Genomic DNA, 27,573 nt, shown 5'->3' with positions numbered 1-27,573 from the left:
CGTCTGAGGTCTGAGGTAGACTGTGGTGCGCTGGAGGAAGAGGACGAGGGCAGTGGGCGCAGGTGGGATGCGGCAGCCGAAGAACTGCAGGGGCTGGGCTGGCTCTTCGGGACACTGCTGCCAGGCTTTGAGCCACCTTGGTCCTCCTTCATGGGAGAGTTATTCTGCAAAGTGAACAGCGGTCAGTTATGGGAAATCTGAATATAAGGAACAGAAAGTAAGAGTTTAACAGTGTAAACAAACAAAACACAGCCCTCTCAATTATACTAGTGAACAATAACAACCAGTTCCCAGTCAGATGTCCTGGCATGGTGCAGTGGTGTGGTGATACCTTTGCCATGTGAGGAGGAAGCTGTGGACTGATGATGGAGGTGGAGGTGAACTGAGGCCCGTTCACCTTGGCCGTGCTGACCGGGCGAGGGGAGCAATGACCGGGACCACAGGTCACAGAGTTACAGTCAATAAAAGTGTATAAAATGCCTTTCTAAATATTCCACTATTCAAAAATCTGGAGCTGGTTTAAACATTAAGTTGAACTTACCGGATGTAGAACAGTAAATATGCTTGTTGATTCAGCACTGATTGTATGTCGCTTACAGTTACTGATGCGTCGTTCATCTTATACCACTGCCCATTACCAGACTGAAATAAAAACATTATTCCATCCATTAGCTAGAGCAGAAACTCAGTGCAAAATCGCAGAGAATGCTGAAACCGCGCAGCACATCAAACCTTCACATAGCAGTAGTAGTGTCCAGCGTGGCAGCTAAACCCGGAGTGGACCAGCACAGCGTACAGGCCGTAGAGCTGTGGCTCTCCGTGGGACTGCGACATGAACGGACGCATGTCCAGATACTCTGGATACCTCACGTCCTGCACAGGGGGACAGAGAACAGTTGTGCAACGGCATAGATCACGTGAAACGACTAAGGAAAGTGTACAACAGTGCGGCAGAATTAAGTACGGTGGCCAAACCTTTGCAATTTTGCCTCCGTAGAAGTCGAAGCGCTTTAGAGTAATGGTGAGCACATTCGAGCTACGGTGGACGGTAAATCTTTTTGAGGCATGAACCATTTTCTTACATCTACAAACACAACCAAATTCACAATGAGGACAGAAAAGATAATAGGCAACACAGACCACAGTAAATTCACCACTAGTGGTCCCATGACAACAAATAGAGCTTGGTTTATCTCCAGAGATAAACCGGTGTGCCTCAGACTTATCCAAGATAGTCTTGCCGTGTGTTAAGGGACAGAAGTAAAGAGCACCTTTATCCCTCTTATCCATTGGTTTCAAAGCACTCTGTAGTACGTGGCCGAAGACGGCTTTTTGAGTTTTATGTGAAAATATTTTGAAAATGAGGCTGGCAGTTTGTATCCGCCTTCCTGAGTCTAAAGTTACTGGTCATGCTACTTTTGGAAAAAACACATGGTTACCCTGTTGGACGGCATGGTGGAGCAGATCTGAGCTGGGACACTTACTTGGTGCACTTGTAGGCATTGTCTCCATCAAGCTGCTCAGGCTTAACAAACTGCTCAAGAGCTTTGGTGATGGTTGGAGCAGTCTACAAAACACATGTAAACACGCTTAGGCACAGACACAGGGCTAAAGAAAATCTTGTCAAACTGATCCCATGATGCTTTACATCTCAGACACCAGTTTGGGACAAGCAATTATCAATTCACTAAGTAATCATTAATTCACTAAGACAGCAACTCTCACTACGAGACTAAATTGTAAGCCAGACATGCCATGATTAGCAGACCTAATTAATAATCTAAACAAATGTCCACCTCACACATGTACACACACACGCACACACACTTTAACAAACTGATAGAATCAATTTCAAAGCCCAGATCATTTCTAGGCACATCTTTATAAAAGATACAACAAAGTGACTAATGGCTACCTCAATGTCCAGTGCAATGTCCAAATACTGATCAAACGTATCAGATACTCCATTGCAATTCAAACACTCCACTGTGAAATCAGAAAGAATATAATCAATTTAACTGATCAAAAACATCTCAAATAGCATTGCCAGTCATACACATTGAACACTTATGAAATAAATAACTTATAGTAACGTTTTACAGTAAATACCATTTTACCATTTGATGTTCACAAATTGGAATGAAGTATGACTGACAAACTCACATCTTGATCTCAGGTAACCTCCAAATATCTGATGGATCAGAGTGGTCGCCTGTGTTTGCCTGTCCAGTCTGATTAAATAAAAACATCAGACAAGGCTGTTTTTTGACAGGCCGCTCTTCACATGGATCCTCCCTGTCCGACAGGCTACGCTTTTGTGCCTGGGGCCGCGGGGCAGGGCTGGCGGGGCGTGGTGCTTTAGCCCGCTTGTGTCCCGAGCTGTGGAAGAGGGGACCATCCATCCCACCTTTCCCGTCGGATGCCTTGGCACCAGGGTAAGACTTCCCTGTGCCATTATCCAAGGCTCCGCCTTCCTGGTCGGACTCGTCGGATGACTCTTGGCCATACGGAACCAGGAAAGTTGCTTTATTGTGAGCGGCGGCGCCACCGTTCACCTGCACAGGCCGTCTGAGGTCTGAGGTAGACTGTGGTGCGCTGGAGGAAGAGGACGAGGGCAGCGGGCGCAGGTGGGATGCGGCAGCCAAAGAACTGCAGGGGCTGGGCTGGCTCTTCGGGACACTGCTGCCAGGCTTTGAGCCACCTTGGTCCTCCTTCATGGGAGAGTTATTCTGCAAAGTGAACAGCGGTCAGTTATGGGAAATCTGAATATCAGGAACAGAAAGTAAGAATTTAACAGTGTAAACAAACAAAACACAGCCCTCTCAATTATACTAGTGAACAATAACAACCAGTTCCCAGTCAGATTTCCTGGCATGGTGCAGTGGTGTGGTGATACCTTTGCCATGTGAGGAGGAAGCTGTGGACTGATGAAGGAGGTGGAGGTGAACTGAGGCCCGTTCACCTTGGCCGTGCTGACCGGGCGAGGGGAGCAATGACCGGGACCACGGGTCACAGAGTTACAGTCAATAAAAGTGTATAAAATGCCTTTCTAAATATTCCACTATTCAAAAATCTGGAGCTGGTTTGTAATGGATAATTGAAACTTGGAAAGAAAGTTGACCCTTATGCACCTGAGTGACGTTAAGTTGGTAATAGACCTCAGTAGTAGGTCGCTTGGCGCTGGGTGAAGACCCGTCTGGGTCGGAGCTGAGGTGGCGCACACACTTCCGCTCCTCACGCGCTCGTCTGCCTTCTCTAGAGCCTGGCGCACCAGACAGAGACTCCACCGCATCTTCCCTGCAGTCATCGCCGTTGGGCACAAAGGCGTCGGCGGTTGCCACGGGCCTCTCTAAAGCCACGTGCCCGTCGCCCCCCTGTGAGTAGAGGTCGTGGTTGGCCTCTGGGGGCGCCGTGGTGCCTTTCGTCACATGGGTGTCGTGGCAGTAGATGGGCTCCTCAGCCGAGGCCATCTGGGTACAAGGTTGGCTTAGCTGGCGTCTCGGGGGCTGAATGGGGCCTGTGCGGAGGCGGGGACAGCGGGGGAGCGACATGCTGAGTGAGAGGCTCGGACATCGCTTTTGTCCGTCCAGAAGAAGGCGAAGGAGGGAGCGTGGCATCAGAGCACCGTCTACTGACTCTGGTAATAGTCCTCAGTAGTAGGTCGCTTGGCGCTGGGTGAAGACTCGTCTGGGTCGGAGCTGAGGCGGCGCTTACGTTTGTCTAAGCTGTGGCCAGAGCGACACTCCATACGAGGCTCCTCCTCCAAGTTGTGCCTCCTCCTCTTCTTTTTCTTCTCTGATGGGTCCCTCTCAGAACTCCTGCAGATTGAAAATGATTTTGCTTAAGGAAACTGTAGTACACTTTCTGGCTTATGGTTGCTAGATTTTCTACAACAGTAACAGTTCTGTTTGCTGACCCCTCCTGGTCACACACAGTATAGCAATGGCCGTTCTCATGCAACATAAATAGCTCCTTACCTCCGCTTGTCCTTGTTCTTCTTCTTGGATTTCTTGTGTTTTTTGATAGGCCGCTCTTCACATGGCTCCTCCCTGTCCGACAGGCTACGCTTTTGTGCCTGGGGCCGCGGGGCAGGGCTGGCGGGGCGTGGTGCTTTAGCCCGCTTGTGTCCCGAGTCTTTCTTCCCAACATAGTACTCAAATGAGCGAGGGAAGTCACCTTGACCATTCTCCACATCCCGGTCTCGTTCGTCCTTGCTGCTGTGATGGTGCCGGTGGTGGTGGTGGTCTCGGCGGTGGTGGTAGTGGTCTCGGCGGTGGTGGGTGTGCCCGTCTCGCTGCCGATCTCCCTCTCGCTCTCCAGAGATCCTCTCTCGACTGGCCGAGCGATCCTTATCAGTATGGTGGTCTCTGTTGGGACGATGGCGATGGCGATGGCGGTGCCCGTAGCGCTCCCGACTCCGGGTTTCCCGCTCTCGATAATGTCCCTGCCTGGATCTGCCTCGCTCCTTCAGGGTGGAGGAAAGGTGTGGCTGCCCAGAGTCTTTATCACACTTCCGCTCCTTATGCGCTCGTCTGCCTTCACTAGAGCCTGGCGCACCAGACAGAGATGCTGCCGCATCTTCCCTGCAGTCAAGCAGGGAAGCTGCTCTATTGTGAGCGGTGGTGCCACCGTTCACCTGCACAGGCCGTCTGAGGTCTGAGGTCGGGGATGCGGCAGCCGAAGAACTGCAGGGGCTGGGCTGGCTCTTCGGGACACTGCTGCCAGGATTTGAGCCACCTTGGTCCTCCTTCATGGGAGAGTTATTCTGCAAAGTGAACAGCGGTCAGTTATGGGAAATCTGAATATAAGGAACAGAAAGTAAGAGTTTAACAGTGTAAACAAACAAAACACAGCCCTCTCAATGATACTAGTGAACAATAACAACCAGTTCCCAGTCAGATGTCCTGGCATGGTGCAGTGGTGTGGTGATACCTTTGCCATGTGAGGAGGAAGCTGTGGACTGATGATGGAGGTGGAGGTGAACTGAGGCCCGTTCACCTTGGCCGTGCTGACCGGGCGAGGGGAGCAATGACCGGGACCACGGGTCACAGAGTTACAGTCAATAAAAGTGTATAAAATGCCTTTCTAAATATTCCACTATTCAAAAATCTGGAGCTGGTTTAAACATTAAGTTGAACTTACCGGATGTAGAACAGTAAATATGCTTGTTGATTCAGCACTGATTGTATGTCGCTTACAGTTACTGATGCGTCGTTCATCTTATACCACTGCCCATTACCAGACTGAAATAAAAACATTATTCCATCCATTAGCTAGAGCAGAAACTCAGTGCAAAATCGCAGAGAATGCTGAAACCGCGCAGCACATCAAACCTTCACATAGCAGTAGTAGTGTCCAGCGTGGCAGCTAAACCCGGAGTGGACCAGCACAGCGTACAGGCCGTAGAGCTGTGGCTCTCCGTGGGACTGCGACATGAACGGACGCATGTCCAGATACTCTGGATACCTCACGTCCTGCACAGGGGGACAGAGAACAGTTGTGCAACGGCATAGATCACGTGAAACGACTAAGGAAAGTGTACAACAGTGCGGCAGAATTAAGTACGGTGGCCAAACCTTTGCAATTTTGCCTCCGTAGAAGTCGAAGCGCTTTAGAGTAATGGTGAGCACATTCGAGCTACGGTGGACGGTAAATCTTTTTGAGGCATGAACCATTTTCTTACATCTACAAACACAACCAAATTCACAATGAGGACATAAAAGATAATAGGCAACACAGACCACAGTAAATTCACCACTAGTGGTCCCATGACAACAAATAGAGCTTGGTTTATCTCCAGAGATAAACCGGTGTGCCTCAGACTTATCCAAGATAGTCTTGCCGTGTGTTAAGGGACAGAAGTAAAGAGCACCTTTATCCCTCTTATCCATTGGTTTCAAAGCACTCTGTAGTACGTGGCCGAAGACGGCTTTTTGAGTTTTATGTGAAAATATTTTGAAAATGAGGCTGGCAGTTTGTATCCGCCTTCCTGAGTCTAAAGTTACTGGTCATGCTACTTTTGGAAAAAACACATGGTTACCCTGTTGGACGGCATGGTGGAGCAGATCTGAGCTGGGACACTTACTTGGTGCACTTGTAGGCATTGTCTCCATCAAGCTGCTCAGGCTTAACAAACTGCTCAAGAGCTTTGGTGATGGTTGGAGCAGTCTACAAAACACATGTAAACACGCTTAGGCACAGACACAGGGCTAAAGAAAATCTTGTCAAACTGATCCCATGATGCTTTACATCTCAGACACCAGTTTGGGACAAGCAATTATCAATTCACTGAGTAATCATTAATTTACTAAGACAGCAACTCTCACTACAAGACTAAATTGTAAGACTGATGGCTACCTCAATGTCCAGTGCAATGTCCAAATACTGATCAAACGTATCAGATACTCCATTGCAATTCAAACACTCCACTGTGAAATCAGAAAGAATATAATCAATTTGATCAAAAACATCTCAAATAGCATTGCCAGTCATACACATTGAACACTTATGAAATAAATAATTTATAGTAACATTTTACAGTAAATACCATTTTACCATTTGATGTTCACAAATTGGAATGAAGTATGACTGACAAACTCACATCTTGACCTCAGGTAACCTCCAAATATCTGATGGATCAGAGTGGTTGCCTGTGTTTGCCTGTCCAGTCTGATTAAATAAAAACATCAGACAAGGCAGAAAATGTAATTTATTCAGATAGAAACTAAAACAAGAAATTAAAAAGAGAATATAAACAAACATGCAATTGTAAGAGTACAGCCTTTAAGTGTATCTAAACGGCTTTCTGAATAACGCTTTCTAAAAGCACAAAGCAGAACAGAAATGAGGTCTGACGTGAAAAATGCCAGAAACTAGAACGACGCAGCGATTCCCTGATGGATTCATCTCCACACGTAACTGGTAAAGTCAAACGCTTCATTCTGAATGTAGGCTGCTGGCTGGCCAGTAGTGGAGAGATGTTGAGAAGCAGCAGCTGGCACCGCATCAAAGCAACTTGGGAGAGAGCGCACAGCCCACATACAGAGCGCTGGTGGACTAACGTGTTAGCCACACATAAACAAGCTGTCGACTGTGGTATGGAAGAGAGGGGTGAGAGTAAACTACCCTGTATGCCTGTGCAGTTTCTGCACAAATGCAGGACTACTTCTATTTTCTTAGACCAACCTGGCCTCATTTAGATACAGGACAATCTTAATAACTGGTGGATACATCAGCAATTTTCTTCACACCGGTATCAAGCACCAGTCTCCGCTCTTTTTTCAGTCAGTGAAATGGAAAGCACAAAAAACGCCAAAAAAGGACCCTTGGATCCACGTATTTACTCTCCAAATAATATTAATAATAATAATAATAATAATAATAATAATAATAATACACCTGACTAACAGCCACAGCTGCACCTGCTAGAAGTAACATTTTTAAATATCTGTCTGCAAGAAGAGTCAAGTAACAATTCTGCGACCTACAGATATCCAACAAACATGCTAAGAAATAGATGAATGCTAAAATTTCAATAATTTAGCAACTTGAGCAATGATATAGGGTGTGGTCCAAGTAAACATACGTGCTCCAAAACAGGCAGGACTCTTGCATAGTGTCCACTGTGTACCGCAAGAACTCATGAGCGTCTTCTTGACTCCCAAAACAGAAATGACTTGCAATACCTTTGAAAAAGAAAAGGAGATGGACCACAATTAGAAATGTTCATATTTAATGGTGCTCAAAGGAATATGATGTTGCTTTTGTCCATCACCATTTGCATACTCACGTTTTAGTTCATTCAGCACACTGATGGGTTTAATGACTTTTCCTGAATTGGCAAACACCTGGGTGATGTGATTCTCCATGATGCACATCATGCAAAATCCAGGTTCATGACCTTCGGGGGGAAAAGAGGACTCAGAATTAAGGCATATTAAATATACAGATGGTATCACTAAATACCAGTAGATAATCTTGAAAGTTAATAAGCAGTTAATAAGCAGGTAATTAACAAAGCCATGTTTCCAACCAAATGTTTTCTATGTATATCAATTAGAAAACCTTTACGGAAGCAAATAACATCGACAAACTCACAATAATGTTAAATAGTTTGTACAAAGGACAACTGCACCCCTTGGTTGATAAAGACTTCATTCAACATATGGGAAAACATACAATAAACCCAAAACATCATAGCAAATGTTCATCAGATCTGCGTTTTGTCTTACAGCATTACATAGAAACTCTGAACACATTGTGAAATTAAGGACTGTGTGTAGATCATCCTGAGATGATCGAGATACTGAATGAACTGTTGCAGCCAATGGGAAGAAGCACACTCTGCTCCCAACAAAGACACCTGCTGGTTCATGCAAAACAGAGGCCTGCTGACACCTCTGTTAACACCTTTTATTGAACAGCCCTAAATATCGTCTCATACCAGTGGACACTCCATTCTTTACCCAACATTGGTCTAGACAACCAAGCTTAATTTCTGCTCCTCTCTTGTGATATTAGAAATGTTAGACAATTTACTCTTGTTCAACTTGCAGTCAGCTCAAATAAGGCTGATTACATAATGATGCAAGAACTAAAACAGGCTACGTTGGATATGTTAAATACTTTAGAACCAAGATGTGTGGCAGCAGGAGAAGGATGGGGAGTGACTCACATGTTCTGGAATGCTCTCTGGACAGCATGTAGTTGGCGAGAGGAGCAGTGTAGGAGAGACACTGAAGGGCAGAGTTTAAAAAACACGTGTTGCCCAGGTTCTGTAGACCTGCTCCAATACGATGGACCTGGTTCCAATTTAAACAGAGGCGTTCTGCTGGGAACAGGACCATCTGGGGTAGAGGGATGCCATCGCCACTGGCAAGCACCACTACATGGACAAACAGAGGCATTCGTTACGGCTTTCGTACAGCAACACGGTTGCTTCAGAAATGCTTGCGGGACACAGAACCGGTGCATCCCTGGAACATGGAGTAAACGGTAAAGTACTCACCAGTTTCCTTGGGCTTATCTTCTCCATGGTCACTATTCATTCCTGCCAGATATAATCAGATCGTTGAAGTTAGATGCACTTTTCAAGAACTCACCTGTGGTAATTGCTCAGAATGACACAAACAGAACATACATGCTGGCTGGGGGGGGGGGGGGGGGTCACATTGTTACTACTACTACTTGAGGTCTACTGCCTCAAGCTTGTACGATAACCTGTTTTGTTACTCAAAATCAAACAGTAAAATGCCTTCAAATTGGATACTCCAACCATTTTTTGGTACAGTTCACTGTTGAGAAATTAGTTACAGGTACATGCAGACATGGACGTAATTTTGTAATAAAAAGTGGGGGGGGGGACATGGATTCTACGCTATTTAAATATTTGGTTTTAACCGTAAAAACTGGGGGGGACCAAAACTGGCTTTTGAAAAAGTGGGGGTGACATGTCCCCCCCCCCCCCTCCCCCCCCAAATTACGTCCGTGCATGCAGATACACAGGGTTGCCAACTCTCACGCATTGAGCGTGAGACACACGCATTTGACTGTCTTCACACGCTCTCACGCCACACATCCGATTTCTCAAGCCGGAAAAAAAATCTAGTTTATTTACCTCTGATTCACATATATGATTCAATGAGTTACTAGTTCGCTCTGGTGCCAACCACTGGCGATCGATCGCGATATAATACTTAATTTGTGTCCATTTTACACCCCGGCCGGTGACAACTTACGTTCGCAACCCCCCCACCCACCCACTGCGTGAGAAATCGGAAGTGTGGCGTGAGAGCGTGTGAAGACGGTCAAATGCGTGTGTCATTTGGCAACCCTGTTTTAAATGCAAAACACCAACCCAGGGCACAGAGGAAGCATGAGTGTGTACTGTTAAGATCATCAGGTCTATAAGAAAAAAAATAGAGATAAAAGCTATCACAAATAATTAAATACAATTGATTTAAATAGAACAAAAATTCAAAAATGAAATGTTAGAAATAAATTTATAGAGGAAAACACATTATTAAATTTTAAATTAAATGTAGACATTTAAATAAAACGTTTGACATAAAAGATATAAAGTGCATCAAATCAAAGCTACAGAATAGCTGTGCTTTTCACCTGAGAGCTAAAACAGCTGAATAAATCTGTAAGGCATGGGAGCACATTTTTTCTGTTTCTGAAAGTGACTATAATCTGTGCAGATCTCATGACTTCAAGAAGTTTATTCCTCTTATATTCCTTTATTCTTATTGTAAGTGATTATGAACAAGTGATTATAAGAAGGGCTATGGTGCCATGTGATGTCATTAGAATGTGGGGAGAATGCTTAAGAATTTGTGATGTCATGTTTCCTAGAAACCCGTTTCTTTTTAAAAATGTTTATTTGTATTTGCATTTTCCATGGCAACATGGAGAATGTTAACATGGTGAGATTTATGAAAATTGTGCTGAGTCAAAGAAATAACCCATGCTCCATTAATTATAATAATCAAAATGTCCTGTACACATGAAATAAAGAGCTTGAAAGTCACCAGTAGAATACATATATATATATATATATATATATATAGGTTATTTTTCTAAACCTTAGAAAACTACATACATGTGTATATTACATTTTTATTATAAATAAGCCTATGGAAATCAATACTCATAAGCAATGTTCACTAAATGTACTGTCTTATATAGAAGTATACAGGGTTGCCAACTTTTGAAGATCGCTTGGAGTGAGATTTGAACCTGGAGGAGGTAGCGAGTGTAAATTGGTGGCGAACGTAAGTTGTCGACGGGGGGTGAACATAAAATGGACACAAATTAAGTGTTATATCGCGATCTATCGATAAAATTGACACAAATTAAGTATTATATCGATCGCCGGTGGTTGGCGCCAGAGCGAACTAGTAACTAATTGAATCATAGATGTAGATAAATAAACTGGATTTTTTTTTTCGCCGTGAGATATCGCAAGTGTGGCGTGAGAGCGTGTGAAGACGGTCAAATGCGTGTGTCTCACGCTCAATGCGTGAGAGTTGGCAACCCTGAGTATAAAGTTATGTACAGTATATGAACATTTTTTTCTCACCAGGAGTGGTAAAATCTGGCGTGTCCATGACGTGGTTCTGTTCCTGCCCAGGCAGGTCAGTTATCAGAGGGTAAAAACTCATTCTCAAAGTGAAGATTAGAAAATCGCATTAGATTGTAAATCGCAGAGCAAAATCTCATACGACCGGTTTTGAGCTTTTCAGCATCGAAACTGAAATCCAAACATTCCACCTTCCCAACCAAACATTCTAAACCAAACATTCTAAGTGGCTTAGCACGCGCGATGTCACGACTTCCAAATGTTTTAACCAAAACACCAAATCAGCCAGGCTACTACAATAACCTGATGAATATGGAGTTAAAAATATGGAGCATAAATATTTGAATCTGAATTTTGTATATTTGTATTATATTTACATTACATTTAATAAACTTGAAATATTTAATGGCGTAATTCATACATTTGAATTTTAACAATGCTTTTTTATGTTTTGAACTTGCGAGATGGTGAAATTTGCTGTTGGAAAAAGATAAAATTCAATATTACAACTTGCATTTTTCACATGAAAAAATTTAGATCCTTAAATTCAAATCGCTATGATTCAAAACTCAGAAATACAGATTCAGACCCGCGATGAAACATCCGGGCTTCTCACGAAAAGTAAACCTTTTAGAGCAATCCAACGCATTAAACCAATCACAGCGCTGCCTCGCCTCACTCTCGGTCGCGTTTGTGGCGGAGACAACTAATGGAGCACAACGAGGTAAGTGCATCCAAAGTTATTCAGATTCAACGCGTTACACGGCAAGTTTGATGTGTTGCGTTATAACGCGGGGGAACTTTAGCTAGTTAGCTAGCTTGTTAGTAGAGGTTAACTAAGAGCTTTGGTTGGTATGAGCTGCTCTCATATAAAGAGTTTGAAGTGTACTGATTAACATTATCGTTTAAGTATGTGTTTCCCTGACGTAGTAACATTCATTTGTCAGAATGGTTGTAGGATAGAAAATAGTTAATTTTAGGGCATAAAACAATCAGGGTCTTGCTGGTTCTAGTTATCAGAACTAGCTACAGGCTGTAAAACGGGCAATACGTTTAAACTTCGCGTTTGGACCGTTCAAAAGTATCGTAGTAAATGGTTTGCTGTTATAAATGCATAAAAAAGAAAGGCATAGCAGAGTGTTCCAGAAGTTGTTCATGCCGCCATTTTATACATGTTTATTTATTCTTGTTAAACCCTTTATTTTCTTTCTACGATTGGCAGCATGGCGGGAATGCGTACGATGCACGAAATGGTACAAATAGTCGTGTTTTCTTTGTGCTTGTAGGGAAATGCAGATGTTATCAGGTCCACAAGGAACCTGTTGTCCTTGTTGACCTCGCAGTCAGGAAGTGCAGCTGGCCCTAGTCAAGATAATGTCAGGTCTCTTATATATTTTAATGTAGTGAGCTAAATATTTTGTACTGTGTGCTACAATACAAATAATATGTTGTGGTCAAATTTATGAATATCGATGCTTTTTAATGGTTTTATGTCCTTTAGGCTTCAGTTCAGTTCAGGGTGAGAGAGCAGCTGTTCAAACATGGCCAGGTTTTACTACCTATTTTGATCATGTTCTGTTAAGCAAATATGTACTCTATAACAAATTTACCTTTTCATATAGTCTTTGTAATTGTAATTTCCTCACAGGTCCTTCCCTGGGCTTTTTACCAAAGGATGGGGGAAAAAACGATTTTCTGCTGCTACAACTGTCCTCTGCAAACCAGCTAAAGTAATGCCATTCATCTTTTACCTCCTACCTCGCCAATATGATCGGACACCTAAGCAACAAGACCAGTTGTTGCACACGCAAGCTGGTTTGGGGCATAGGACTGCATACATTGATGAAAATGCTACATACAATGAGGTATGTATGTTTGATGTCATAAAAAAAACAACATAGTCTTACTATTCTCAACAGACTATGTTTTATACGGTGCCCATCAAAACCCAACACATAAAATGAATCCTGAAGTAAAATTCATTGTTTTAGTGGAGCAAACATTTGCTGAATTTTATAAAAAGTGTATTAAATTGAAATAATGTAAAGTTTGGATTTGGCATAGCTTTTCTAAGTTTTTGCTTTGCAGTTGGGTCATGTAAATTTAGTACATTTCACAAGCTTTATTTGTGGGAAGAAACTGTAAGGTGTATGGTATATGATAAAAGAGCAGTAACCCATTAAATTGCCAGCAAACACTGCGATCATTACTGTTGTTTTTGTTTTAAGGAGGGTGGGGTACCCGAAAGCTCTCTCTTGTAACACCTGATGATGGTGAATACTGCAGCAAGCTTTTGAAAACTGCAAGTCAGAGTGGTAAAGGAGTTCTGTATATAGTTCCTCTTCAGATGGAACTTGATACCACTCCTCTGCCACCAAACTCAGAAAGCTTCAGTGGCATGTCAAAAGAGAAGTGCCAGAAATGTGGTGTCTTTTACCCGCTTGTCATCCTACCTGCCCATATATAGTCCTGTGAGGTCATCAATCTAGAGGATGAACAGAGTGAAGAAGTAAATGACTTCTTATTCAAACACTGAAAAGTTACATTGATTTGTATGGTATTTTGTGGAATAGTTACTTAAATGGGGATGAAAATGTATAAATAAATAAATTTCAGTGGATGCTTTCTAGACGACATAATATTGAATCTTGCTGTCTCTGCATCATTTTAAAATGAGTGTCTAAAATTATTATTCAATAAATCTGATGTAAATGTAATAACTTAAATGTGTATTTAATAGATGTTGTGCATATACTGTCATGTTGCACTGGAACAATTTGTGTTTTATTTATTTTAGGCAAACTGCCCTATATGTCAGGAGGAAATGCCACTTGATATTCTGGAAATACACGCAAGTTCGTGCAAAGAAAGGTAAGAGCCTGTGAAACATTCGTAATCACAGACACTCCACACTGTTTAGTGACTCTGAAATTTATTTGGGGTTTATATTGATTGGCCCTTTGTGTAAGTTCACAACTATTGGATTTTATGTTGAGAGTGTGCCGTTGGTGCTGACTTGGCTCCTAAAATGTGACCATAAATTTCACCTGTTATTCATATGTATGTGTTTAAGGACACCACCTGAAGACAAGGAAGGACCATCTACACCCCACACTTCTTCAGGAACCGTTACCCCACTTGCATGTAATGCTGAACCTTCAAATGCAGCTCAAGACACATGCATTAATGATTTTGGTATGTGGTATTGTCTACAGATTTTAATATATTACATTTTAAAATTGAGCTGTTCAGAAGCATGAAGTATGAGTTACAGTACTGATATTTGATCACAGTTTCAAAAAATATCAAATTTTTGTTTGTATATCAGACTGCAAAACTCATCCAGATCCTGAAAGAGCAGCAACCCTTATAGTAAGGGGATTCTTCACTTACATGAGACTGGGAAGCCTCTTTTCATGAACATGGATTTGCGAATGAGCAGACAGACAGACAACTCATTGCATTGTACAAGCAGTCAAGTGTGAAATGGGCATGTCCAGTGACATGTAAACTTCAAGGTAACTGTATATACCAGTATAAATTGTGAATATTCACACAGTGGAGATTTCTAGTCTGAAATTGCTGTTTAACAGATTTCTTCTTGAATTGGATACCAACCATAGACAGTTATTTCTGTTTCACTTATTGGCATCTAGACTAAATAATGCTCAACTGAATCTGAACTCTGTAGAGAAAACATATTTTCCTTCCTTAAAGTGCTTTCAGTGCACCTTCCTGATCATGTTTCAACAGATATACAGAAATAACTTCTGGTTCATTTGCAGCAAGTATAGCCATTATCAGTATATATTCATATCAGTAATTTTTTCATCACCACCTAAATAACTAGACCATAGTTAGTTCATTGATATGATCTAAGAAGTACCATGCTCAGTTATTTATCAATTGAATCTTCAAAATCAAGTCTAGCTTGCAAGATTTAGGTTGCAGGTGTTGGGCTAGACGTTTCTGTACCTTTTTAAGTCAAAAATTGTAAAGCATTGTAAAGCCTTTTGTATGAATTCAAAGGAAATGTCTAGTCAATACAGCAAAAATATAGTCTGTAGTATTAATAATTTTAACCCCAAGAATTTGAGCCAAGATCTTTATTGTGGATGATGTAGAATGACCCTAATTCAGTTTCTGATATTGGAGGACTAAGTCCAGCACACCACCTTCAACTTGTTAATTGTTAATTCATTTACACAACTTGTTCATTTCTGTGTTTTTATCTTTTAATTTGTGTTTACCATATTAGGAGATGTTGCTGTTGGTGAAGGAGTGACAAGAAAATTTTTTTCAGCAATTATTCAAAGGCTTAAAGCTGGCTTCAGTATTAATCTAGGTATGATGATCATTGTTACATATGTTTATTACTTTTTCTTGGAATTAGAAAGAAAATTCGAATTGACATTCGTGTCCATCTTCCAATTACAGGGAATATCGAAAGGACATGCCTATTTGAAGGTGAACCTGATCATCTGGTCCCTTCATCATCCCAGTCCCTCATTGAGGGTGACATGTTTCTAGTAGCTGGACGGATGCTGGGACATTCGTTCTTACATGGGGGGCCTCGACTGCCTGGACTCAGCAGATCAATTGACCATGATATACGAGAAATCATCAAATTGGTATGTACATCATGTGTTTAATTTTTTTTTCTTTCTATTTTTATTGAAAAAGTTGTTGCAGCCATTTATGTCCAGGTTGATGGAGATGATGAACTCAGTGAAGATGAATGCCAGGCTGTCCTTGAGTCTTTCTTGGGATATACCTGGCCCAACCAATACAAACAGAAGGTGGCTCTTTGAACGCCTTTTGTCACATGCGGTAACATGCCCTATCTACACATTCCATTTCACTGCTAATTTTAATACATTACATGAAGTTAAGCAGTATTGTATTGTGATTTTTGCCAAATCTGCAGGTAATTGGTAGACGATTACGTCAGTTGAAACAAATTTGGAAAGGACTAAAGGAAACCAAGGTGTGGTCACTGTTGATTGAAAGGAAAGATGTGCAGGTTTTTCCAAAGGAAAGTGAATATTCACTTATGCCACAGGTATGTTTATGTACATATTTTTAAAGAAAACTATTTTTGATAACACATTTATGTGGTGTACATGACCTAGACATATACAAACAGCAGGACTCTTTGAGTGCTTTTGTTTTTAAGATATTGCTCCCATACATACGCTGGCCCACTGAAAGCAGTGCAGATGATGATGATGACTGTCCACTGGAAAACAAGTGTCGCATCTCCGGATATTTTCGGCAGTTCATTGAGACTGGTATGTGTTTCTTTCAATTATTTTGTTATTATTTAATTATGGTGTTAGCTTGTGCTGTTAGTGTTGTAAGTGTAGCTTTAGCACCTCCTATTGGTGATTTTGTAAATAGTCAGTAACATCACAGGAAGTAGGAAGTTCATGGATGTTTTACATGTGTTTGATGACTGACAGTAATCCACATGCATCTGCCTTCATCCTTCGTGGTATCGTCTGTATGTATATTGTTTATTTACTTATATTTAGTTCTATCATGATATATTGTAATATCAGATAATGCTGTTAACGGCCCACCACTAATTTTTTATTATTACTTTTATTAACATGCTGACTGTGCAAGCATTGTTACAGGGTTGCCAACTTTTGACGTTCGCTTGGAGTGAGATTTTAACCTGGAGCCGGTGGCGAGTGTATTTTGTTGGGGGGGGTGGCGAACGAAAGTTGTTGAGCGGGGGGGGCGAACGTAAAATGGACACAGATTCAGTGTTATACAGGGTACCCGCGGGTCCTTAAAAAGTCTTAAAATGTCTTAAATTTAGTTTTCCATATTCAAGGCCTAAAAATGTCTTAAAATGTCTGGAATTTTATGAGGGGAGGCATTAAATTATTATAAGTGTGTGTTGTTCAGTTGTTCTGGCGCGATGTGAACTTTGCAGAATCTAGCGCTAATGCAGAAAATAACCGCTCCAGGGTCCTAGTGCTAGATTCCTAGCGTTGGAGTATACGGCCTCAACAACGTCAACAAACAATTTTCGTTCGCCACTCCGGCGTGAGATATCGGAAGTGTGGCGTGAGAGCGTGTGAAAACGGTCAAATGCGTGTGTCTCACGCTCAATGCGTGAGAGTTGGCAACCCTGTTGTTACAATTGTGCATGTCTTTGAATGTTTGTTTACATTCTGCAGAGAAGTGTTTCTCTACTGTAATGCATAAACCCTTTTTTGTAACCATACACAAAACCTTTCATTAACAAAATATTGGTCACAAGTGACAATTCTGGAAGTACATAAAAACCTTTATTTGTGTTCTACTTGACATTGTGAATTACAAATAAAAGTAATGAATACATTTAAGCTTTTATGGGATATCTTTATACTTTCTATAAGGAAACTGCTAGTTTTAACAGACATTGATGAAAACTTGAATGTTTAAGGCAATAGTGTCTTAACATTTCCAGTCTTTTCCATTTGAAAACGATCCACTGCAGCAGTTTTCTTGCCTTCACCCCCATCATCCTCCAAAACACATTCATAAACCTCTCACTCAAAGAGTCTGGTAGAACTGCACAGCAGCCATGTAGATGTCAGCACCACGTGACTGTGATGTTGCTCTGGGGTCAATGACAGGCCCTTAGCCAGCATTGTGATGACGGGGGTCTTTTTCCCCCAAAAGTGGACTTCATTTGCCTCTCTACTCCAATGTCCCCTAAATACACGAGCACACTTCAAACCTTTTAATTTACAAATATTATAAGCATTATATATTTTATTATAAGCATGGTTGCCAACTTTTCAAAATCACTAGGAGTGAGATTTGATGCGGGGGGGGGGGGGGGTGTTATGTCTTATATGTTTCCTCTATGTTGCGCCTAAGCGATCGATCACCAGTGGTTGGCGCCAGAGCGAACTAGTAACTCATTGAATCATAGATGTAGATCGGAGATAAATAAACTAGATTTTTTCAGCGTGAGAAATCGGATGTATGGCATGTGAAGACATTCAAATGCGAGTGTCTCACACTCATTGCGTGAGAGTTGGCAACACTGTTATAAGTTTGTTGTGAGTCTGTTGTTGCTATCCTTATTTGTTTGTCTGTATATCCACCGGAGATTAACAATTCATTCGTTGAATAGCCTACCTATCTTGAGGGGGCATGTGTGTACGAGGGGAGGGGGAGAGGGCGGGGGGGGGGGTTCGAACCCTCCGATCCCCCCTGGCTACGGGCCTGAATGAGGTCTCTGAGTGCTGTAAACTGCTCTGCTGTAAGTGGACAGCCTGTTGCAGGAACATGAATTCCAGCATTTCTAATGTGAGGTAACCCACTGCTCTCTCAGTCAATCTCTGGGATGTCCAACGCCTAGATAAAAAATAAAAAAGCAAAAATCAAGGAAGTGCATTGTACCAACCAATAGTTTGAGATTTCTTATAGTACTTGCGGCTTAAACCAGGGGTTCTAAACCTTGGTCCTGGAGTACCTCATGCCCTACATGTTACTATTTACCCTGCACCCATACCACCAAATACGGTCATTAACAAACCCTGCACAAAAAATACACAAAAATATGCAGGACTGGGTAACCCAGGGTCAGTGTTGAATCAAAAAAACGTCCAAGTGGATTAGAGTAAATACAGACATGTGATGGGTAACAACATACCCACCTCCTCATTTTGGGGCTCCTGAACTGGCTGATAAACATGTCCTATTGCCCACAGCTGGTTTGGAGTCCTGTTGCCTTCTGTTCTTAAAGGGTGATTGTCCCAGCCATCTCGAAAAATGTCTAGGTCATCTTGAAGTCTTGGTACAAAGGTATAATGGCAACAGAAAATGTGTGTTTGGTCTGCCATGTCAAGAGAGTTGCCTTCCTCAAGATAGTGGAGGACATCATAGTTCACGCTGGTCACTGCAGTCCACACATCTCTCCATAATCTCTCGATACTAAAAAGTAAAAGTACTGCACCTCAGAAGACAGTAAGTACTGCTGTAGTAGCCTCCATTTACAATATGGAATGGTCCTGTTTTGAAATAATTACTTATAGAAAGCATGTTAGAATTCCTGATTCTCTCATGTTTCGTCCTGGAATTACAAGAGGCTCGTATTTGTTAACGTAATACAAGAGAACTATTCAGTCAGACAGATATTTGTTGTGAAACGAAGTAGTTACAATTTAAAACATTTTCAAGTACTTTAGCCTAAATTGCAGCACTTTTCAAACCTGCAACACAAAGCAACATTAAAATTCGGAGTCGCGCACTATGGTCACTCGCGAAAGTATAAACCTAAATCAGCAGTCAGAGCAGACATCAACGTTCCGCTATCCCTTCTCAAAAATGACTAAACGTAAGGTGGACACTGAGAACGGGTTTCAAGCCAGGTGGGAGGCAGAGTACATGTTCACGGAGGTAAAAGGTAAACCTGTGTGTCTTCTGTGTGTCTTCATGTGATTTTTCTTTGAAGGAAGTTTGCTTTTATCTGTTTGCCTGTTGAAAAATGTTTTCACTTGAAATTACTGACAGATCCATAAGAAAATAGTGCTTTATTCATTTAAACATTAAATAATATACACTGTGTTAGGTCTTGGTTCAATAGGCTATGTGCAATCATTTCAATATGTTTTAATAAACATTGAACCAGTCCGGCCCTCGGCTTGTAGCAAATTTGTTTTTTTGGCCCTCTGTGTTTTTGACTTTGACATCCCTGGTTTAAACGATTCCTCGCCATCACAGCCAGTATTGTTATACTGTGCATAAATACCGCATTGTACCAGTACGTTTCATAACATCAATAAAAACTTCAATACTTTACCAGATTTTTTACCATTAAAGTGCAGTAGATAGATTTCTTATTTTATGTACTTTCATATTTTTTTTCTTTTTCAAAAATAGAAATGTGACGAATACTCCCTTTTAGGCTTGTCACGATACTAAGAATTACAACTTCGATACGATACTTAAAAAAATATTGAAATTCAATACCAAAGTCAGATACGGTGCTAATTTCCGTTTTAAAGCCTTTTTATTTTTTTTATAAACAAACAAATTAATGATGCTTTGTGTTTGAAAATGCTTGAAATTATAACTTCATTTCACAACAAATATCTGTCTGACTGAACAGTTCTTTTGTGTTAACAAATACTAGCATCTTGTAATTCCAGGATGAAACATGAGAGAACGTGAAGACGTTATGATTGGGCGTTTTGAAAATAAACAACCATTAAATAATGTGATAAAAAAGCGAATAATTTCGAGTATATGTATAAATATTTAACTTATCCCAACAAACATGCGACGTCAGAAAGACGTTAAAATCAAGTCTGTATCACGTCGGTCAGTCCAGACCCATTTTTGCATGTCTGGTGGACGTTCAAAACTGGTTCAAAATCTGACAGTGTGACTAGGACCTTAACCTTTTAACTTGAACGTCTATGACGAGTTTTCTATCTGAACGTCTGACTAGGACCTTTATTGGATGTCAGGACGTGCAAAAACTGCAACTGAATGGCAGTAATAGACGTTTAAAAAAGACGTCGCTAAAACTTTCATTCTGGCTTTTCAGTGGAGGTCTATTGAACGTCTGACAAAGTGTCTTTGCTCGTGCTGGGAAATATTGAAATGGACCTTGAAAGTGACATACAAGTGTTTGAATTCCACAAGGTGTATGAACCCTGCAAACATGACTTTGTTCATCGCGCTGAAGCGCGGCGCACGCGAGGTCTTCACGTTCTCTCGTGTTTCATCCTGGAATTACAAGAGGCTCGTATTTGTTAACGTCATACAGAGAACTGTTCAGTCAGACAGATATTTGTTGTGAAACGAAGTAGTTACAATTTCAACATTTTCAAGTACTTTAGCCTAAATTGCAGCACTTTTCAAACCTGAAACACACTGAAACACAAAGCAGCATTAAAATTCGTCAGGTAAGTGTTCATTCCCCTGTTTTGAGGGGTGTTTCTTTTATACTACCACATATAGTTTCGGACAACACTGCAAAGCGGAAAGTAAAGCCTCCACCGCTCGCGGAGGTTCGCGCGGAGTCGAGCGCTATGGTCACTCAACCAGGCTTTAGCGCCCTTCGTTGAAATGTTCCAAAAGCACCGCTTGCAAACGGGCTTGTTCATGTCCTTCGTTTCGCTGACACGACTTTAAGCATCAAAAGCAATACTTGCAGTAGCAGCATCATCTTAGGAAAATTACAGCCAACTACAGGTCAGATCACTGCTCACGGTCCAGGACTCCACAACACAGCTGGCTTACCTTCACATCTGCACGTCCCTCACCATGAGACGTCGGCTGCATTACTCATCCTACAACCGTGAGCCTTTTTTAGATAAGCAATATTTGGAAACAAATCAACGACAGTAAACACAAAAACTAAATCCGTAAGCGGGTTAAATTATGAACAAGTCTTTATTGTAAATGGGATTCCTTTTCGGCATACAGTACAGTAGCAAATGTATAAACCAGGCCAGATGTAACGAGAAATCATACTAATCTTGTAAAGCAAACAAAGTGCAGGGAAGTAAATGAAATTATTCAAATGCTAAATTAATTTAAACATTTTATTGTTCCAAAACAGCATCCAATCGTAAACACACTACCTCTACACTTCACTGGAATGGCAATTTACGCCGTTGTACATTTCCTTTCTTGTGCTTTTTTGACTTAAATGAAAAGGATGTTTGGTGTATTTTTTTTTACTTCAAAACCGTGAATATATGCACTCGTTTTAATCGTTCACGTAAACATCCCTTTTGGATTGTTTTTAACACTTGCTAGAACTGACTACAGAATTTTATTCAGGACAAATATCAAATTAAAAAGGACACTCAAACCAGGTCTTAAACAGACCCCCATATACTCGATAACATACAAAGAAAAACCTGAACTACAAATTACAAGCCTTAAAATTCTACATTTTCATCAGCAATGGAATTTGTACATTTTAAAATACATCAAAACATAGGTTCAGAATATATTTGGTAATACAACCTTAATAAAAAAATTTAACTGCTGACAGCACCTATGCTGTTTGCTTTTCTTATAATGTCAATGTGAACTTGTTAGACATTCAGAAGAAGGCTGAAAGAATCAGTAGAGCTCTATGGTGCAAGCACATTTACATATAACTCAGTATTATGCTAAATGTATGTGGGAGTGTAAGACATCAGAATCTTTAAAATCATGCATCTCAATAGGCTTAACTGGGATTAGAAATAAAAGCAAAAATCTAATCCAAGATCTGTACTCATATTTATATGTTTCATGAAAATGAGTTCTGAACTGATTTTTTTTTTTTTTTGTCACAACAGCATTCTGTTGTGGGCGTCCCTTAGTTCTTACTGTGGTCCTGGACCCTACTGATTTTGCTGGTGTTCATTTTAAGTGGTACATTCTCTGGGTCCTTAACCCATAGTTAGTCACTGTCTTCCCAGCTCTGATCCACTACAAAAAAATCCCAGAAATGGGCCCACTAATGTTGGGATGTTCCTGGCAGATGGATGTGATGGATTTGGGGCATCGTCATGCTCCAGTTTAAAACAGCTTGATCATGCTTTCTCTGGACTTGCCAACTCCAACCCATTTTACTGGAAGACAGAAAAGTGCACAGTATATTAAAAGGGCGAGGAACAGAATAAAAAATAACCAAAGGAAGACATTGACCACAGGTCTCCAATACGGCACTAGCTTGGAGGTTCCCGTGCACAAATCACAGGCATCTCACCTGGCACCTGTAGCACGTTCTCAATGAAGCGGATGTAGGCCTGGGCCTGCGGTGGCAAGTCATCGAAGCTGCGCGCTCCCTCTGTGCTGCAGCACCACCCGGGTAACGTCTCGTAGGTCACGGAGACCTTCGTCAGGACATCCATGTTAGCTGCCATTGAGAAGAGTGCAGCACGTCATTATTCCTTTAGAGAACGGCAGGGAGTGTAGGGAAGTGTAGAGTACGCCACATGGCAGGTTAGCAAGCGCTCCCAGACCAATCAACACTGACCTGGAAAGCTGGGCAAAGGCTTGTCGTCAACAGTGTAGGCCACGCCCACTTTTATCTCAGGCAACGTGTCGAGGATATCCAACTTGGTCAAAGCAATACTGCCATGCGTATAAACATGGAACAACCAAAACACAGGAGATTAGTTTAGTGCTACTATAAACCCACAGCATTATTAACTTAAAGGGGGCATGTTGAGTCGAGTTCCTAGCTCCAGGCGCCAGGTACACTTTTGTAATTGCCCATAAAGCACGTGATTCAACTAAACAGTTTCAACAGATGTGCCAGAGCTGAGAAATCACCACTGTGACTGTGCTGGTCTGTGACCCAGAGCTGGGCACCCCTGATGCTGAGTGTAGGGATAGACTCTTACGCTGTGAAACCGTTGATCATGTGGGCATAACGAACCAAAACCAAGTCCAGCCAACCACAGCGTCTCTTCCTGCCTGTTGTAACTCCAAACTCCCTTCCTCTGGACTGTAGCAGATCGCCCACATCCTTCATAACACCAAAATTAAAAATAAGCTGCACACCTGGAAACGCGTTTTAATGTTTAGTTCGTATGGGGACAACGCACTCACATTGTCCTGCTCAGTAGGGAACGCTCCAACACCAACTCTGGTGGTGTAGGCTTTGACAACACCATACACACGGCCCATATGGGACGGGGGCACTCCAAGACCTGTGCACACACCTCCAACTGTGCAGTTAGACGATGTAACAAAGGGGTAGGTGCCTAGGAGAAGCACAAGTGATCTGTTGTTAAAGTCCACAGATTCATTTACCAACAAAATCAAATGAAGCAATCCATTTCAGACCGGACTACAATCCTTACCAAAGTCAATATCCAAAAGGGCTGCATTGGCCCCCTCCACTAGGATTTTCTTGCTAGGTCCAATTAGGGCTTTATGCATGAAGTAAACCCCATCAACGACTAAAGCACGCAACCTCTCGGCATAAACCTGTTGGTAAAGAGATAGACTGTGAAAGACTACGGCACAAGACTGCCAACACTGACACTGCCGGTCACATGTGTACGAGTGTTCCGTCCTGTGCATATTACCTTCAATTGCTCCAGCTCAGCGTCAACGTCAATGTTGAGGTTGGGGTACATAGTCTGAAAATGGCCTGCCAGCACACGGAACCTGTGCAGAGAGATGTGTTATTTTGTCCAAGCATGTGGCAGAAAGTGTACAAATGCACTAATGTGGAAGATACACACACACTTACTTTTCTTCAAAAACGGTGAAGTCAGAGACCAAGTCACACACTCTCAGTCCGTTGCGTGCAGCCTTGGAGGAGTACGCTGGGCCAATCCCCTTTTTAGTAGTGCCCAAACTGCAAAAAAACGAGCAAAAATTAAGGCAATGAACAACAAGTCAGGAGAAATGAAACTTATTTAAGAGATTCAAAGAAAAAGGCAAACTCACTTCTTCCCTGCTTGTTGCTGCCTTTGTTGCTCCTGTATTCCATCTACAGCCTGGTGGAAATTAAATACTAGAAAATCCAGAGAAAGTGGAAAAATTTAAGCAAACATTAATGCCAAAAGCATAAAAACTATATTTAACCAAGACTACACAATACACTCCAATTATCCTACCAATATGTGCACGATCAGAAATCTTCAGTCTGTCTTCCCAACCCTGTAGTCCTGAGTCAAAAACATGGAAATAATTGTTTCTCATAAGCAATGCTGTGTGTAGACAAAGTAGTTAATGTAAAGTTGTGAACTGGCAAAAAAAAAAAAAAAACTTTATTTAAAACATTCAGCACTACATAACTTTTCCTTTCCTGTAGAATATTCCCCCCAAAGTCTCCCTTTGGCTCACCTTTGCCTTTTTGTGAATTCTTTTCGGCTTCCTCAAATAACCCAGGAAGATGAATCACAACTCCATTGCCTAGGACACAATGGGAAAGGATTAAACGTAGTCAGTCAAATCCACCCACCAGTGCACTGGATAACAGGTCTAAACGATTTAGGTGGCTGTGAAACAACAAAATCAGCACCGACATGTGCAAACTGAGTAATAAAAACGTTAGACGGTTAAAGGTGGGCAAAGGTTTTTGACTGAACCGAACTTCTCATCTGGAGGAGCTAGGCGGCAGCAGAGAGGCTGTTTAACTGTATAAAAAGAGAAGGTCATACGTACCGATAAAAGAAACTGCCTTTTTATTGAGGACTCCGCTGGGTAGGAGGTGAAAGTCGTACTCCACACCGTCCACCACCACCGTGTGGCCCGCGTTATTCCCTCCCTAGTGCCACAACATCGACATGTATGCGTGTGTGTACCAGGACACATTAGTTTGACGGCAAAATTGTTCAAGGACAGAAGTGACTACATATTTATAAGATGTTCATGTACGATATAATCGAAAGAGATCAGTCAAGAACACTTAATATAACCGCAGAAGAGGGGTTATGTATCCACACGACTCCAGGCGAGTGTTGGTGGCTAAGTGTGTTAGCCGGCTAACAACAGTGTGGGGTTGCGGAAGTAGTGACCGGTCTTAACCAGCCACAACAACAGTGCAACAAATAACTATATAAAGTTACTAAGAGCGAAGTGGTGGCGTACAGGGTCGCTCAACAACATGTCTGACACATACACACGCTGACAGGTCGATAACGCGTGTGTTTCAGCTAGCTGGCGGTTCCCCAACACGGTACCTGGCATCTGCAGACGATATCCGCGTCCATAGCCAGCAGGTCAACCACCTTCCCCTTCCCCTCGTCGCCCCACTGCGCGCCCAGCACTACCGTCACTTTATTGTGAGGTTCCCGGAGAGACTCGGCCGCCCCACTTTCTCGGGACCGCTTCATCACCGGTTCGCCATTCAGAGAAGCCGTCTCTTGACCGTTAGACATCGTGCTATCCGCTGCCATGCTGCTGCTGGTTGTGCGGGAGGAGCGCGGAGACGCCAGCCAGCGAGCCGCCCGACGACGACTTCAAAACAGCGGTCCGCCTGCGAGAAGGTCGGCCTCATCATTTTATTTTATTTACAAGAATATTTTTAATTTAATGGGTTTTCCATAGGGTCTGAGGTAGATTTAATGTTTTAAGAAAATTGCAGAGATAAACGTTGACAACTTACTTACAAGCAGGCGACGGGCTTTTATAGATTTGCCGATTTAGACTGATAGCTGGTGTCGTGTCGTCGGTTCCTTCACAGAAATGATAACGCTGAATTTGGCGCGTAATACTTCAGTCGTCTCCGACCCAGTGGCGGCCTCTTGGCAGACTGGTATAAAGTCATCGGAGAGTAATTTGCATGGTACAAAAAAACCAAAACAAAACTGAACTTTAAGTAAATAGTAACCACAATTAATTAAATATTAGATTTTATTATGCCTAAATAACTTTTCTTATAAAGTTTGCACCAATATCACAATATATAGAAATTGTAGCAATGTATCATGGTCATAGATTGTAAGATTTAGAGCGCAGGGTAATTAATGCAAAAATGATTACAAAATATTTAGTTTATCTACACTTTCGAAGGAACCTAGAATATGTTTGATAGTATCCTACAACTAAATTGACTGTTAACTGCATAGGTATGTTAATTTTTATAAAGTATGTGAAGGTGAAGCATATTTTGCTAAATCTTCCTTGTTTCCAAAAATATATTGGCATCTTGTGGTGCCAAAAATACCTATTTTTGTTTTTGACAACTGATAGATTAATTTGCTGGGTTGACTACTTAAGGAACTTAACAGCAAACACTGCCAATGCATAGATCAATAAAAAAATTATTGATTTGTTGAACAGTAGTAGCATATGATGAAATGTTATAGTACCACAGTAAACAACATCAATTAAACTACTCTGAGGATAAAAATACACATAACCATGTGTTTTCCAAGTACCACTGATTATAATTTTGTTGCCCTAGTAACTGCTGGTCAAGGAATGTCTCAGTCTGCATGCAATCTTTTAGGTGTAAAATGTCAATTTGCATTTGTTTTAGGAAAGTTTCATGAGAATTGTTGATCAAAAGCCTATAACAACCTTTTGTCATTTACTACATAACTGATTTAGCACAGATATGCTAATGAAGGCATGTTGTGATCCATAGTGTTCTTGCTGTTCTATCAGGTACAAAGTCAAGAGCCAGATGAGCCTAGTGGGATAAGAAATGCAGTAATGTTGTTTGGATAGAGCGACAGCATTTCTATACTCCCAACACCCCTTTATGTATTAATCTGGCTTCTTTCCTCATTGGAGCTACACTGCTTGATTCTGATCTTACTGCTGAAACACCCTTTAAATATACATTTACGAGATTTAGCAGATGCTCTTATCCAGAGAGACTTACAAAGTGCTTTGCAACTCTTCACAGAATTCATCCTAGATAATAGCACAGATAGGCCAGAATTCAAGATACCCTGAACCAGACTACTACTAAACCACAGGAATCAGTAATTTCCTACTTTTTCGATAAAAACAGGCTCACTTAAACAGGAATTAAACTCCCTGTAGCTGGAAATTATGCTCAT

The 27,573-nt window shown here is 41.7% G+C and overlaps 4 protein-coding genes across 13 annotated transcripts; 1 reads left to right on the top strand and 3 right to left on the bottom strand.

Moving 5' to 3' along the window:
* Positions 1 to 537: 537 nt before the first annotated feature.
* LOC143481506 (ubiquitin carboxyl-terminal hydrolase 42-like) lies at positions 538 to 11,261 on the bottom strand. The gene is made up of 11 exons (XM_076979547.1): positions 11,084 to 11,261; positions 9,008 to 9,049; positions 8,675 to 8,884; positions 7,790 to 7,900; positions 7,586 to 7,685; positions 2,164 to 2,231; positions 1,916 to 1,986; positions 1,485 to 1,567; positions 976 to 1,084; positions 733 to 873; positions 538 to 642 (listed from the first exon to the last, which is right to left on the bottom strand). The coding sequence occupies exons 1-11, from the start codon at positions 11,163 to 11,165 to the stop codon at positions 538 to 540; spliced, it is 1,122 nt and encodes a 373-aa protein (XP_076835662.1). The 5' UTR covers positions 11,166 to 11,261.
* On the bottom strand, positions 3,190 to 4,983 carry LOC143482324 (uncharacterized). Its single transcript, XM_076980669.1, has 3 exons — positions 4,933 to 4,983; positions 3,978 to 4,765; positions 3,190 to 3,818 (listed from the first exon to the last, which is right to left on the bottom strand). The coding sequence occupies exons 1-3, from the start codon at positions 4,939 to 4,941 to the stop codon at positions 3,629 to 3,631; spliced, it is 987 nt and encodes a 328-aa protein (XP_076836784.1). The 5' UTR covers positions 4,942 to 4,983; the 3' UTR covers positions 3,190 to 3,628.
* Positions 11,262 to 11,691: 430 nt separating the features above from the next.
* On the top strand, positions 11,692 to 16,774 carry LOC143481941 (uncharacterized). Of its 10 annotated transcripts, none has more exons than XM_076980144.1 (12): positions 11,692 to 11,807; positions 12,370 to 12,464; positions 12,585 to 12,632; positions 12,732 to 12,948; positions 13,881 to 13,954; positions 14,157 to 14,278; positions 14,526 to 14,601; positions 15,342 to 15,428; positions 15,521 to 15,714; positions 15,790 to 15,913; positions 16,011 to 16,145; positions 16,298 to 16,774. In XM_076980144.1, exons 4-10 carry the CDS (start codon positions 12,851 to 12,853, stop codon positions 15,892 to 15,894), a joined length of 756 nt encoding a protein of 251 aa, XP_076836259.1. In that variant the 5' UTR covers positions 11,692 to 11,807; positions 12,370 to 12,464; positions 12,585 to 12,632; positions 12,732 to 12,850; the 3' UTR covers positions 15,895 to 15,913; positions 16,011 to 16,145; positions 16,298 to 16,774. The 10 variants fall into 10 exon arrangements, with proteins under 10 accessions (XP_076836259.1, XP_076836260.1, XP_076836261.1 ...); XM_076980145.1 differs by having other exon boundaries at positions 12,370 to 12,632; positions 16,298 to 16,374; positions 16,546 to 16,774; XM_076980146.1 differs by having other exon boundaries at positions 12,370 to 12,632; positions 16,260 to 16,374; positions 16,546 to 16,774.
* Positions 16,775 to 21,695: 4,921 nt separating this feature from the next.
* adssl (adenylosuccinate synthase, like) lies at positions 21,696 to 25,959 on the bottom strand. Its single transcript, XM_076980113.1, has 13 exons — positions 25,744 to 25,959; positions 25,226 to 25,328; positions 24,905 to 24,973; positions 24,676 to 24,726; positions 24,506 to 24,572; positions 24,306 to 24,413; positions 24,139 to 24,220; positions 23,911 to 24,037; positions 23,657 to 23,811; positions 23,449 to 23,573; positions 23,079 to 23,176; positions 22,809 to 22,958; positions 21,696 to 22,671 (listed from the first exon to the last, which is right to left on the bottom strand). Exons 1-13 carry the CDS (start codon positions 25,957 to 25,959, stop codon positions 22,619 to 22,621), a joined length of 1,404 nt encoding a protein of 467 aa, XP_076836228.1. The 3' UTR covers positions 21,696 to 22,618.
* Between the last annotated feature and the right edge of the window lie 1,614 nt (positions 25,960 to 27,573).

Source organism: Brachyhypopomus gauderio, chromosome 18 (assembly GCF_052324685.1).
Source record: "Brachyhypopomus gauderio isolate BG-103 chromosome 18, BGAUD_0.2, whole genome shotgun sequence".
Classification (NCBI taxonomy): Eukaryota; Metazoa; Chordata; class Actinopteri; order Gymnotiformes; family Hypopomidae; genus Brachyhypopomus; species Brachyhypopomus gauderio.
This window is presented reverse-complemented; position numbering and strand designations above follow the sequence as displayed.